The sequence below is a fragment of the Rhinoderma darwinii genome, chromosome 1 (assembly GCF_050947455.1).
Source record: "Rhinoderma darwinii isolate aRhiDar2 chromosome 1, aRhiDar2.hap1, whole genome shotgun sequence".
In the NCBI taxonomy this organism is placed as follows: Eukaryota; Metazoa; Chordata; class Amphibia; order Anura; family Rhinodermatidae; genus Rhinoderma; species Rhinoderma darwinii.
In genome coordinates, this window is record NC_134687.1 from 115763378 (window position 1) to 115777461 (window position 14084).

The 14084-nt window shown below is 39.4% G+C and overlaps 1 protein-coding gene across 1 annotated transcript in view; it reads right to left on the bottom strand.

The window, feature by feature from the left end:
* RXFP1 (relaxin family peptide receptor 1) overlaps positions 1 to 14084 on the bottom strand; it is a 341714-nt gene that overhangs the window by 24115 nt on the left and 303515 nt on the right. Inside the window, exons 11-15 of the mRNA XM_075849676.1 lie at positions 8489 to 8560; positions 6144 to 6215; positions 5466 to 5537; positions 3104 to 3175; positions 760 to 989 (exon numbers count right to left, since the gene is read on the bottom strand). Of these exons, the coding sequence (XP_075705791.1) occupies positions 760 to 989; positions 3104 to 3175; positions 5466 to 5537; positions 6144 to 6215; positions 8489 to 8560 (518 nt within the window). The remainder of the gene's footprint in view (positions 1 to 759; positions 990 to 3103; positions 3176 to 5465; positions 5538 to 6143; positions 6216 to 8488; positions 8561 to 14084) is intronic.

The window sequence follows — 14084 nt, forward strand, 5'->3', positions numbered from 1 at the left end:
GGTGATGGGTGCTTGTGACGGATGCCTAATAGTGGCATCTGTCACCCATAAACCGTAAAGATACCCGTTCAACGGATATGCCATGAACTCTCTTAAACCCAGTTCATGGCGTATCTGTTAACGTATATCATTCTTATCTATGTTACGGATGCCACTGTCACAGCCTACGCTTAACGTATACATCGGGAGCTTTTCCTAAATTATACGTCAAACATAGGCCATTTAACGTGATTTGAACTAGGCCTCACTAGAACATGATCTGTTCAGCAGGAGAACTGTGTTTAGGCAGGCTCCTTCTCCCTCTATCTCACACACTGCTCTGTGTAATAAGGTTCCTCAGTGAGACTGAAAACTACCTTGCCTTTAATGCCTCATGGTTAACATTGTTTTACAGAATATGGAATTTCTGAACAGTTACAGACAGTGTAATAGCCAAATATAAATCGGAAAGAGCCTTTGATAAGTGGAGAAGAGGCATTTGTCTTTAAAAGGAGTTTAGTTATTTATACACTATTAATTTGTTGGGGAATAAAGTTGAACAATAATTTTCAGCACAGTCGGATGTCTGATTTATAAGTCTATTTCTCTCCCAAGACTCCTGCTATTTTGATTTATTTAGAGTTTCCTTTCTCTGTAAACTCTGGGACATATTGGTGAAAATGGAAACACATGTAAAGGAAGTAAATTTTTACGTTAAACTTTTTTTATGCTGTGTTAGAAATTATTTACAATTACTGTGAAATTAACATTGTTACTTACAACAAAGAGAAATAATGCTCATAGCATGTAGCTTGTTCTCCGATCTGATGTATGGCCGAGTGCATATGACAAATATGTTCCCAAAGCATGTAGCCACAGAAACGACCCAAACAAACACTCGCTGTACAATACTGGCAAGCAAATTTTCGAGAGAAGAAATGCCATCTGTGTTTGGCTTGCAATTCCGCACATGAGGGGCAAAGCCACAGTATTGGAATTTCTTAAAATATCTGGCGATAATAACAAAAGTTATAAATGCAACAGGTGAATGCTTCATTGTGGATATTAGGAAAAACTCATTGGGCTGCATGTATCAAGAATCTAAGAGAAAACCAACCACATTTCATTTTTCCGGAACAGTTTAGAAAACAAAAGGAAGTTGGTATGGGCAACAAGGAAAAATTTGATATATATACAGTGAAGGAAATAAGTATTTGATCCCTTGTTGATTTTGTATGTTTGCCCACTGTCAAAGTCATGAACAGTCTAGAATTTTTAGGCAAGGTTAATTTTACCAGTGAGAGATAGATTATATATAAAAAAAGAAAGAAAATCACATAGTCAAAATTATATATATTTATTTGCATTGTGCACAGAGAAATAAGTATTTGATCCCCTACCAACCATTAAGAGTTCAGCCTCCTCCAGACCAGTTACACGCTCCAAATCAACTTGGTGCCTGCATTAAAGACAGCTGTCTTACATGGTCACCTGTATAAAAGTCTCCTGTCCACAGACTCAATTAATCAGTCTGACTCTAACCTCTACAACATGGGCAAGACCAACGAGATTTCTAAGGATGTCAGGGACAAGATCATAGACCTGCACAAGGCTGGAATGGGCTACAAAACCATAAGTAAGACGCTGGGTGAGAAGGAGACAACTGTTGGTGCAATAGTAAGAAAATGGAAGACATACAAAATGACTGTCAATCGACATCGATCTGGTGCTCCATGCAAAATCTCACCTCGTGGGGTATCCTTGATCCTGAGGAAGGTGAGAGCTCAGCCGAGAACTACACGGGGGGAACTTGTTAATGATCTCAAGTCAGCTGGGACCACAGTCACCAAGAAAACCATTGGTAACACATTACGCCGTAATGGATTAAAATCCTGCAGTGCCCGCAAGGTCCCCCTGCTCAAGAAGGCACATGTACAGGCCCGTCTGAAGTTTGCAAATGAACATCTGGATGATTCTGAGAGTGATTGGGAACCTGCGGTCAGATGAGACTAAAATTGAGCTCTTTGGCAAGAACTCAACTCGCCGTGTTTGGAGGAAGAGAAATGCTGCCTATGACCCAAAGAGCACCGTCCCCACTGTCAAGCATGGAGGTGGAAACATTATGTTTTGGGGGTGTTTCTCTGCTAAGGGCACAGGACTACTTCACCGCATCAATGGGAGAATGGATGGAGCCATGTACCGTCAAATCCTGAGTGACAACCTCCTTCCCTCCACCAGGACATTAAAAATGGCTCGTGGCTGGGTCTTCCAGCACGACAATGACCCAAAAGATACAGCCAAGGCAACAAAGGAGTGGCTCAAAAAGAAGCACATTAAGGTCATGGAGTGGCCTAGCCAGTCTCCAGACCTTAATCCCATCGAAAACGTATGGAGGGAGCTGAAGATCCGAGTTGCCAAGCGACAGCCTCAAAATCTTAATGATTTACAGATGATCTGCAAAGAGGAGTGGGCCAAAATTCAAACCTCAAACCTCATCATCAAACCTCATCATCAACTACAAAAAACGTCTGACTACTGTGCTTGCCTACAAGGGTTTTGCCACCAAGTATTAAGTCTTGTTTGCCAAAGGGATCAAATACTTATTTCTCTGTGCACAATGCAAATAAATATATATAATTTTGACAATGTGATTTTCTGTGTTTTTTTTAATATAATCTATCTCTCACTGGTAAAATTAACCTAGCCTAAAAATTCTAGACTGTTCATGTCTTTGACAGTGGGCAAACTTACAAAATCAGCAGGGGATCAAATACTTATTTCCTTCACTGTGTGTGTATGTATATGTATATATATATATATATATATATATATATATATGGTCCAATATTTCATCTAGCAAGTACTTCACATTCAACAGGTGTTACAGCAAAATAAATCAGAGAATATAGGTGAAATACAAATGTGGAAAATTTCCTTTGTATGGAATTTTTGGGAAAAAGATATCAAAAACACTCTGGCTTGCATTGCAGAGGAAACAGGTTCTGTTATAAAAGAAAAGTTCATGGTACATAAAAAAGTAATAAAATTGCAACTTCTCATATGTTTGATCAGCTTTACTATAGTTTTTTCTGTGTTTCATGAAGAAAAAAAGAACATTACTTACATGTGGGTGAGATTTTTGAGTGGCGTAAACATTCTTCTTTGAATATTTGGAATTTCAATCCCTTCAAGACTTCTGAAGCACAAAACAACAGTATAGCTATTAGTGCATGTTGTCTATTTTCATATACAGTGGAGTAGCGGTGGGTGACGGGGCAAATCACATTCTACCACACAAGAGAAGAGTATGTGATAATTGCACAATAAAGTAGTAACAGTAGCTCAAATTTACTGAACTATATAAGTTGCACTGGGGCACAGAAGTCTAAAGATACGTCCCTGAACATACACTACCGTTCAAAAGTTTGGGGTCACCCAGTCAATTTTGTGTTTTCCATGAAAACTCACACTTATATTTATCAAATGAGTTGCAAAATGACTAGAAAATATAGTCAAGACATTGACAAGGTTAGAAATAATGATTATTTGAAATAATAATTTTCTCCTTCAAACTTTGCTTTCGTCAAAGAATGCTCCATTTGCAGCAATTACAGCATTGCAGACCTTTGGCATTCTAGCTATTAATTTGCTGAGGTAATCGGGAGAAATTTCACCCCATGCTTCCAGAAGCCCCTCCCACAAGTTGGATTGGCTTGATGGGCACTTCTTGCGTACCATACGGTCAAGCTGCTCCCACAACAGCTCTATGGGGTTGAGATCTGATGACTGCGCTGGCCACTCCATTACAGATAGAATACCAGCTGCCTGCTTCTTCCCTAAATAGTTCTTGCATAATTTGGAGGTGTGCTTTGGGTCATTGTCCTGTTGTAGGATGAAATTGGCTCCAATCAAGCGCTGTCCACAGGGTATGGCATGGCGTTGCAAAATGGAGTGATAGCCTTCCTTATTCAAAATCCCTTTTACCTTGTACAAATCTCCCACTTTACCAGCACCAAAGCAACCCCAGACCATCACATTACCTCCACCATGCTTGACAGATGGCGTCAGGCACTCTTCCAGCATCTTTTCAGTTGTTCTGCATCTCACAAATGTTCTTCTGTGTGATCCAAACACCTCAAACTTCGATTAGTCTGTCCATAACACTTTTTTCCAATCTTCCTCTGTCCAATGTCTGTGTGCTTTTGCCCATATTAATATTTTCCAGTCTCAGATATGGCTTTTTCTTTGCCACTCTGCCCTGAAGGCCAGCATCCTGGAGTCACCTCTTCACTGTAGACGTTGACACTGGCGTTTTGCGGGTACTATTTAATGAAGCTGCTAGTTGAGGACCTGTGAGGCGTCTATTTCTCAAACTAGAGACTGTAATGTACTGGTCTTGTTGCTCAGTTGTGCAGCGGGGCCTTCAGCTTCTCTTTCTACTCTGGTTAGAGCCTGTTTGTGATGTCCTCTGAAGGGAGTAGTACACACCGTTGTAGGAAATCTTCAGTTTCTTGGCAATTTCTTGCATGGAATAGCCTTCATTTCTAAGAACAAAAATAGACTGTCGAGTTTCACATGAAAGCTCTCTTTTTCTAGCCATTTTGAGAGTTTAATCGAACCAACAAATGTAATGCTCCAGATTCTCAAGTAGCTCAAAGGAAGGTCCGTTTTATGGCTCCTCTAAACGCAAAACTGTTTACAGCGGTGCTAACATAATTGCACAAGGGTTTTCAAGATTTTTCTAATCATCCATTAGCCTTCTAACACAGTTAGCAAACACAATGTACCATTAGAACACTGGAGTAATGGTTGCTGGAAATGGGCCTCTATACACCTATGTAGTTATTGCATTAAAAACCAGACGTTTGCCGCTAGAATAGTCATTTAGCACATTAACAATGTATAGAGTGTATTTCTGATTAATTTAATGTTATCTTCATTGAAAAAAAAACTGTGCTTTTCTTTCAAAGATAAGGAAATTTCTAAGTGACCCTAAACTTTTGAACGGTAGTGTATGTATGATGTACATATATATGATTAGATAATTCAGATAATAATCTACAGATCAAGTAATCTATTGCTCAATCTACAGAGCAGTAAGCAGATTTGCAAGAGCAGATCCGGATAATATATTTGGGAAAACAACATTCTCTCCGCCAGAAGGAAGAAAACTCTATAGTGCCACCTATAGTGGAAATTCTGTAAGTCAATGTCCAACCCTTTATAGTAGCCTTCGATAGAGACACCCATCTGTAGACCGTACTGATTCAGAGTTTTTTCTCCTGGATCTCCGCAAGGAGAATCAGTACCTTCCAAGAGCTGGGTCAAAGGCATCTTATTCACCAAACCAGAACCCTACTCCATATTGATGAGCAGCAGCTCCAAAGCAGTGCTGTCAACCAACCAGCTGGATCTCCACAAGAAGAATCAGTTCCTTTCAACAGCTGATTCAGATTATAAATGCACAATTTTAATGCAATACTTACAAGGATTTCAGTGTAGGTACGTAATCAAACTGGTCCGCTTGAATCTTCTGCAATGGGTTATAGGAAATGTTCCTGTAAATAAGAGAGGAGAATACAGCTGTGAGATTTAATTTGATATAAATGTACACTCATATGAAATTGTTAAAAAAATAATAGGCTGCTGTATTATGAATTCTGCAATGTTAGGCTCTGTTCACACTTAGATCAGGGCCATTCCATTTCTACTACGCTCTGAGGGCCAAAATAGTATAATATACTACCGTTTTTCAAGTCAAATGCAAACAAGTTTTTTTTTTGCAGAATTATATTGGGCTTGTGAAAGTTTAGTATAGGCACATCATATCAATGAGGTCACTGTGTCGGGGCATACGGGTCCACACATTTTGTTTAAAAAGTTCACTAAGGACCTCACATTTATAATAATAGTAAATATAGCAGTAATGCAATATAAAATGATACAAATATGAAATATTTTCATATATCTTAGCGACCGCAGGGTACTGCTGTACCTTGTGTTACATACATTTTGTAGGCCTAAACCCGAGAGAGGGAGGTAAGTCTCCTAATGTACTGTATACTGTATATTTATGTTGATTTTTTTGTATCTTTAGTTACAGCTGGTGTTTACTATGATTATTTTACATTAAGAATTATGTAACAAAATCCTTAGAGGCTTACAATTGTGATAATTCTTTCATGTCCTTGAGTAAAGATGGAGAAAATGCTTTAATTCTATTATTAGCCAAGTCCCTGTCGAAGTAAAAAGTATCATGATTATTAAACTTTTATGCACATGTATTCATTATATACAGTTTTTTCTATAATTTTGAAAATCTTTAAAATACAAGTATTTGAATAATTTTATTCTGCTATTCACTTTTAGAACAGATCCCTTCAGCATTAGTACTGTATTGTGGCAACATACTCTCCTTTGAATTGGCAAGCATATGACATTAGAAGAATGAAGCTGGCCATACACATGAGAGAAAATTTGTCCGAACCTGCCGATTTTGGTATATCCAGCTGACAATCCAATGAGTATAGGGGAGTATTCCAGCTCTCCTCTCTCTCATAAGACATGCAGCAATAACAGAGGGGAGGAGTTTTACAGCTGGAGCGGCACCTCATTGGACAATGCATGAGCGCGCTCCCCATGGGAGGCGCTATGCATCCTGGGAAGTAGGGAAAGGAAGTTTCAGCAATGACCATGCTGGTAGAAGGCTAAGGGAAAGTACACGCCCCCTAAAACAGAGTGGATGCCAAAAAGGAGAGCAACAAAATCAGCGCATTTTCTGGCTTTGTAGGACAGTTATGAGATACAAAACAAGTTACAGTCATATTTTAAACCTTAATGACCAAGCCATTTTTTACGTTTTTCCATCGTCTCATTCCAAGAGCTATAACCTTTTTATTTTTGCGTCGACATAGCTGTATAAGGTCTTGTTTTTTGCAGGACAAGTTGTATTTTTTAATAGCACCATTTTGGGGGGGAATAGAAAAAAACCTGAAATTTCGCCACTCTTTTTCACGTTTTAAATCTACGCCGTTTAACGTGTGATATAAATAACACAATAACTTTATTCATCGGGTTGTTACGATTGCAACGATACCAAATTTGTATAGTTTTTGTATGTTTTACTACTTCTACACAGTAAAAACGCTTTTTTTTTCAAAATTATTTGTTTTTGTGTCTCCATATTTGAAGAGCCGTAACGTTTTTATTTTTCCGCCGATGCGGTTGTATGAGGGCTTTTTTTTTGCGGGAAGACTTGTAGCTTTTATTGGTACCATTTTGGAGTAGATGCGACTTTTTGATCACTTTTTATCACATTTTTTTTAAAGTCAGGATTCACAGAAAACAGCAATTTCTCCATAGTTTTTTATAAAAAAATTTACGGCGTTCACCGTGCGGGTTAAATAATGTAATAGATTTATAGTCAGGGTTGTTACGGATGCGGCGATACCAAATTTGTGTAACTATTTTACTTTATTTTGTTTTTTTAATAGTAAAGCATTTTGTAAGGGAAAAAGCTGGGTTTTGCATTTTTTTTCACATTTTTTTTTTAATTAACTTTATTAAACTTTTTTTTACTTTTTTACTAGGGGACTTTAATATGCGATTCTCCGATCGGTATTATAATACACTGCAATACTTTTGTATTGCAGTGTATTACTGCCTGTCCGTTTAAAACGGACAGGCATCTGCTAGGTCATGCCAGAGGCATGATCTAGCAGGCGTTCGCTCCAGGCAGAGCTGGGGGCCTTTATTAGGCCCCCGGCTGCCATTAGAGACACAGACACTCGGCGATCGTATCGCCGGGTGTCGGTGGGAGAGAGAGGGAGCTCCCTCCCCTCTCCAAAACCACTCAGATGCGGTGCACGCTATTGTTAAACGGGTTAAACGGGTGAGATCGATACTAATATCGATCTCACCCGGCAGAGCAGGGACGCTCCCAGCCCTCAGCTGCCTCTGGCAGCTGAGAGCAGGGAGATTTGACGCTCCCTGCTCTGTTTACTTTATCCTGATGCAGTGCCGTAAAAAGTCATATGCATCAGAATAAAGCCCGTTAGTGGCCGCCGTTAAAAGGCGTATTGGCGGTCACTAACGGGTTAAGGAAATGACAGGTACGCTTTAAATCTGGCATTCAATAATCCATAAATTCTGATAGTTTGGCACTTTTTCTGGCATTGATTTCCAAAATAATGTTCACGTCCAAGAAGCAGAAGACTGACCTGGTCAGCCAATTAAGAAACATTAAAAAAGTGACAGCCGCACATTTTAGGTCACCGTTTTAATTTGTGCTCTCCACCTGGAGTTTTTGTATGCTTAAGTTTTATATACTATGTTTTTCTATGATTGTCTGATAGTCCAGAATATTTTATAACCCAGATCATAGCAGGAATTTTGCTAGTGCATGTGCTAATATTTTTAATGTTAGATACCGGTGATTTCATCGAGAGCAGTGATCACTGAGTACTCTTCTTTGTACAAAGGAGGCATTAGTGAAGCAGTCCTTACTTACAGCTCATCCAGTCTAGAGAGTGATGAAAAAGTGTTGTCACTTATTGTGAGGATTCTATTCTTCCGCAAAACTCTGCAAAACAAAGACACTAATTCAAACAGACGTTCACAATGTAAGTAAATACATATATACACACAAAGCACAAGCCTTCTCTGGACTTGTGATGGTTCATGGTAGACCCTAATCATGTATTTTTGTGTAATTGGACTATTTAAGGGTCTTAATTCTTTTATTTAACTGATTATTTTAAGGGCCTTTTACACGGGCCAATTATCGAGCAAACGCTTGTTCATCGGGCCAATTATCGAGCAAACTCTTGTTTAGCGGCTGATCTGCTAGTTTATGCAGAATTAACCCCTTCCCGCTTTGGCCACTTTTGACCTTCCTGACAGAGCTTCATTTTTCAAATCTGACATGTTTCACTTTATGTGGTAATAACTTCGGAATGCTTTTACCTATCCAAGCGATTCTGAGATTGTTTTCTCGTGACACATTGGACTTTATGTTACTGTCAAAATTTGCTCGATACATTCAGTATTTAATTGTGGAAAACACCAAAATTTAGCAAAAAATTTCAAAAACTTGCATTTTTCTCAATTTAAATGTATCTGCTTGTAAGACAGGCAGTTATACCACACAAAATTGTTCCTAGTTAACATCCCCATATGTCTACTTTAGATTGGCATTGTTTTTTGAACATCCTTTTATTTTTCTAGGACGTTACAAGGCTTTGAACATTAGCAGCAATTTCTCACATTTTCAAGAAAATTTCAAAAGGCTATTTTTACAGGGGCCAGTTCAGTTGTGAAGTAGCTTTGGGGGCCTTATATATTAGAAACCCCCAAAAAGTCACCCAATTTTAAAAACTTCACCCCTCAAAGTATTCAAAACAGCATTTAGAAAATTTCTTAACCCTTTAGACATTTCACAGGAATTAAAACAAAGTAGAGGGGAAATTTACAAATCTCATATTTTTGTTGCAGAAATTAATTTTTAATGAATTTTTTTTATAACACAAAGTTTTACCAGATAAATGCAATAATTATTGCCCAGGTTCTGCAGTTTTAGGAAATATCCCACATGTGGCCCTAGCGTATTACTGGACTGCAGCACCGGCCTCAGGATCAAAAGAGCACCTAGTGGATTTTGGGGCCTTATTTTTATTAGAATATATTTTAGGCACCATGTCAGGTTTGAAGGGCTCTTGCGGTGCCAAAACATTGGAAATCCCCCAAAAGTGACCCCATTTGGGAAACTACACACCTCAAGGAAATTATCTAGGGCTGTAGTGAGCATTTTGACCGCACAGGTTTTTGACAGAAATTATTGTAAGTAGGCCATGAAAATAAGAAAATGTAGGTTTAGCTAATTTTTTTTTCTTCTCATTTCCACAAGGACTAAAGGAGAAAAAGCACCACAACATTTGTAAAGCAATTTCTCCCGAGTAAAACAATACCCCACGTGTGGTCATAAATGGCTGTTAGGGCACACGGCAGAGCTTAGATGGGAAAGAGCGCTAATTGGCTTTTGGAGATGACATTTAGCAGGAATGGTTTGCAGAGGCCATGTCACATTTACAAAGCCCCTGAGGGGACAAAACAGTGGAAACCCCCCACAAGTGACCCCATTTTGGAAACTACACCCATTGAGGAAATTATCTAGGGGTATAGTGAGCATTTTGACCCCAGAGGTTTTTTGCACAAATTATTGCAATTAGGCCCTGAAAATTAAAGTCTACATTTTTTCAAAGAAAATGTAGGCTTAGCTATTTTTTTCTCATTTCCACAAAGACTAAAGGAGAAAAAGCACTGCAAAATTTGTAAAGCAATTTCTCCCGAGTAAAACAATACCCCACATGTGGTCATAAATGGCTGTTTGGACACACGGCAGGGCTCAGAAGGGAAAGAGCACCATTTGGCTTTTGGAGATCACATTTAGCAGGAATGGTTTGCTGAGGCCATGTCACATTTGCAAATCACCTGAGGGGACAAAACAGTGAAAACGCCCAAAAAGTGACTCCATTTAGGAAACTACACCCCGTGAGGAATTCATTTAGGGGTGTAGTGAGCATTTTGACCCCACAGGTGTTTCATAGAATTTATTAGAATTGGGCAGTGAAAATAAAAACAATCCCTTATCTTCAACAAATAAAGGAAAAAAAGAACCCAGCATTTGTAAAGCAATTTCTCCTGAGTGCGGCAATACCCCATATGTGGTCATAAACTGCTCTTTGAGCACACAGTAGGGCTCAGAAGGGAAGGAGCGCCATTTGGCTTTTGAAGTGCAGATTTTGCTGGATTGGTTTCTGATTGCTATGTCGCATTTGCAAAGCCCCTGTGGGACCAAAACAGTGGAAACCCCCAAGAAAGTGACCACATTTTGGAAACTACACCCCCTCAATGCATTCACCTAGGGGTGTAGTGAGCATTTTAACCCCGCAGGTGTTTTGTAGAAATTAGTGTGCACTCGATGTTGCAGAGTGAAAAAAAATGTGTTTTTCCATAGATATGCCAATATGTGGTGCCCAGCTTGTGCCACCATAACAAGGCAGCTCTCTAATTATTATGCTGTGTTTCCCAGTTTTAGAATCACCCTACATGTGACCCTAATCTTTTGCCTGGACATTTGACAGGGCTCAGGAGTGAAAGCGTACCATGTAAAATTGAGGCCTAATTTGGCGACTTACACAGCATTGGTTCACAATTGCAGGGCTCTGATGTGAAATAATAAAAAAAAAAAAACTGAGAAGTGACCTTATTTTGGAAACTACACCCCTCAAGGCATTTATTAAGGTGTGTAGTGAGCATTTTCACCCCACAGGTCTTTTCCATAAATGAATGAACTGCGGATGGTGCAAATTAAAAATTAATATTTTTCCCTAGATATGCCATTTCAGTGGCAAATATGTCGTGCCCAGCTTGTGCCACTGGAGACACACACCCTAAAAATTGTTAAAAGGGTTCTCCCGGGTATGGCGATGCTATATATGTAGAAGTAAACTGCTGTTTGGGCACGCTGTAGGGTTCAGAGGGGAGGGAGCGCCATTTGGCTTTTGGAGCGCAGATTTTGCTTGGTAGTAGTTTTGTTTGAGTATTGCTGGTGTTTCCGTTTATAATGTGGGGGTACATGTAAGCTGGGCAGAGTACATCAGGGGCATAGTCAGGTGGTATAATAATGGGGTAAAAAAACAATAAAATAATCCATAGATGTGTGTTACGCTGTGAAGGAATCCTTTCTGCACAGGCCGGTGTCGCACTGATATATTCCCCTTTTGGTCCACACTCTGCACCTTTGCAGTTTGGGGAGTTGTGCTAGGAAAGTGTTGTCCTGGTATAATACGGGCACCGTCGCTTCCAGCAGATATGTTTGGGTCCTACCCTTCCTGGTTCCCTAATTTTAGGGCCTTGATAAATCGCCTCTTGAAACAGAAGAAATGTTCCCCTCGGGCTGCATAACTGCATATTTTTTATTTCCTGAATTATTGGAGCCTTAACTAATTTTATTTTTTCATAGACGTAGTGCTATGAGGGCTGTTTTTTTGCGGGACGAGCTGTAGTTATTATTGGTATCATTTTGGGGTAATATGCGACTTTTTGATCACTTGTTATCCTATTTTTTGGGAGGTCAGGTAACCAAAAAAACAGCAATTCTGCCATAGTTTTTTTTTTTTTTTTTTTATACAGCGTTCACCAGGCGTTATAAATTACATGTTAACTTTATTCTGCGGGTCAGTACGATTCCGGCGATACCTAATATATAGCATTTTTAATGTTTTACAACTTTTTGCACAATAAAATTACTTTTGTTAAAAGAATGTATTTTTTTCTGTCGCCAAGTTGTGAGAACCATAACTTTTTAATTTTTAATTCTGAATATGTCGTCATGATGAATTAATGGCATTTCTCTCACTATACAAACTATACGATAAAATGAAATAAACATTTCAGCACGATAAGTTACAGTATTAACCATGTTCTATATTCTGGACATTTATGTCGAGCAATGTGATCTTTCCAAAAATGGTTGCCTTAAAGGGGTTATCGTGGGACTCCCCATTTTGAGCCACAATTGCAGACTCAAGCTGCTCTGGCGGAGTCAAACCATTAATATATTACACATTTGGCACCTTCCTTGACATTTTTATAAAGTGACAAGGAGCATGGCTAAGAAGAGTCGTAAAATGTGCCAAAGTCTAGCAAGTTTTAACATGTCTAGCAAGTTGTACTGCATTCAGTATTCTGATAAATTTGCCGCTGATTACCGCCTATTTAGTCTTGTTTTATCCTGTCTAACTTTACAATAGTATTCACATCTCTCCCATAAATTATATCTACCTGCAGCCAGCACTAGAGGGAGCTTACTGCACACAGATAGATAAAGGACCGTTCTCTAAACTGCTTGAGTCCCAGCTGCCTCAGTCAGCCATTTATTGCATATCAAATGAGTTTGTCATAAATATCTTAGATGAGAAAACCTTTTTAACTCTGTCTGTCTGAACGGAAGCAGGGAATTTAGAGCTCTCTATCAGAAAAACTGAGCTTTGAGCCATAAAATGATATATTATGAATTGAATCTGCACAGAGTGTTGCCCCTATTTTGATTAACCTCTTGGAGACACAGACAATTTTCGTTTTTTCATTTTTGTTTTTTCATCGTTACATTCCAAGAGTCATAACTTTTTTATTTTTCCTTTGACATAGCAGTATAAGGGCTTGTGATTTGCGGGACGAGTTACATAGTTACATAGTTCAACCAAGGGATGGGAAAAGGGAAGGGAAAAATGTCCAATATTTTTTTTTTGTTCTAGGAAATGATCTAAGCCTTTTTTAGAAAGGCGTTTGTATTTTTTAATGGTACCACTTAATGTACCTCCTGTAGACAGTGCCATTGGGGCTCCCTCTAGGAGCATATATGGACAGTGAAGTCAGGGGCTCCTCCTTGAGCGGAATCCCCGGCCAGAACATTGCTCTTTTGGGGATTGCGCTACTGGAGGAGCCCGTCACTATTCATATGTGGAAAGTGACGTCAGGGGCTCCTACAGGATCGAAAGCCCCGGCCAGAGCATCGGCAACGCTCTGGCTGGGGATGCTGCTTCTAGAGAGAGCCACAACAGCGCTTTCTACAGGGTGCTGTGTAGCGCTATCTACAGGTTGGGGTGTGTGTGGCGCTATCTACTGGGAGTTGTGTGTGGCGCTATATACAGGGGGTGGTGCTATCTACAGGTGTGTGGCGCTATGCTTATGTACTGCAGTATATTGTCTTTATCTGTGCTGTCTGGCAAGGCCTAATAATAGAGCACCGATTACAGATATGGAGGCTTTCAATAGACATCCGGCTGCAATGGCAACTGATTGGCAGATGGTGCGGTCGCTATTGACCGTGGCATTTGAGGGGTAAACGACCTGGATCAGCATTATCTCTGATCCATAATTGTATAAACTCCTAATGCATTGTAGTGACGGGCTAGGCAATGTCCCAAAGAAACACCCTCCCTCTCTTAGTATAAAGGCAACTACATCATTTATATTTGTGCAGAGAAAAAGCGGAGTACGAAGCCGTATATATAAAGATATAACAAATTTTAATTTATCACATA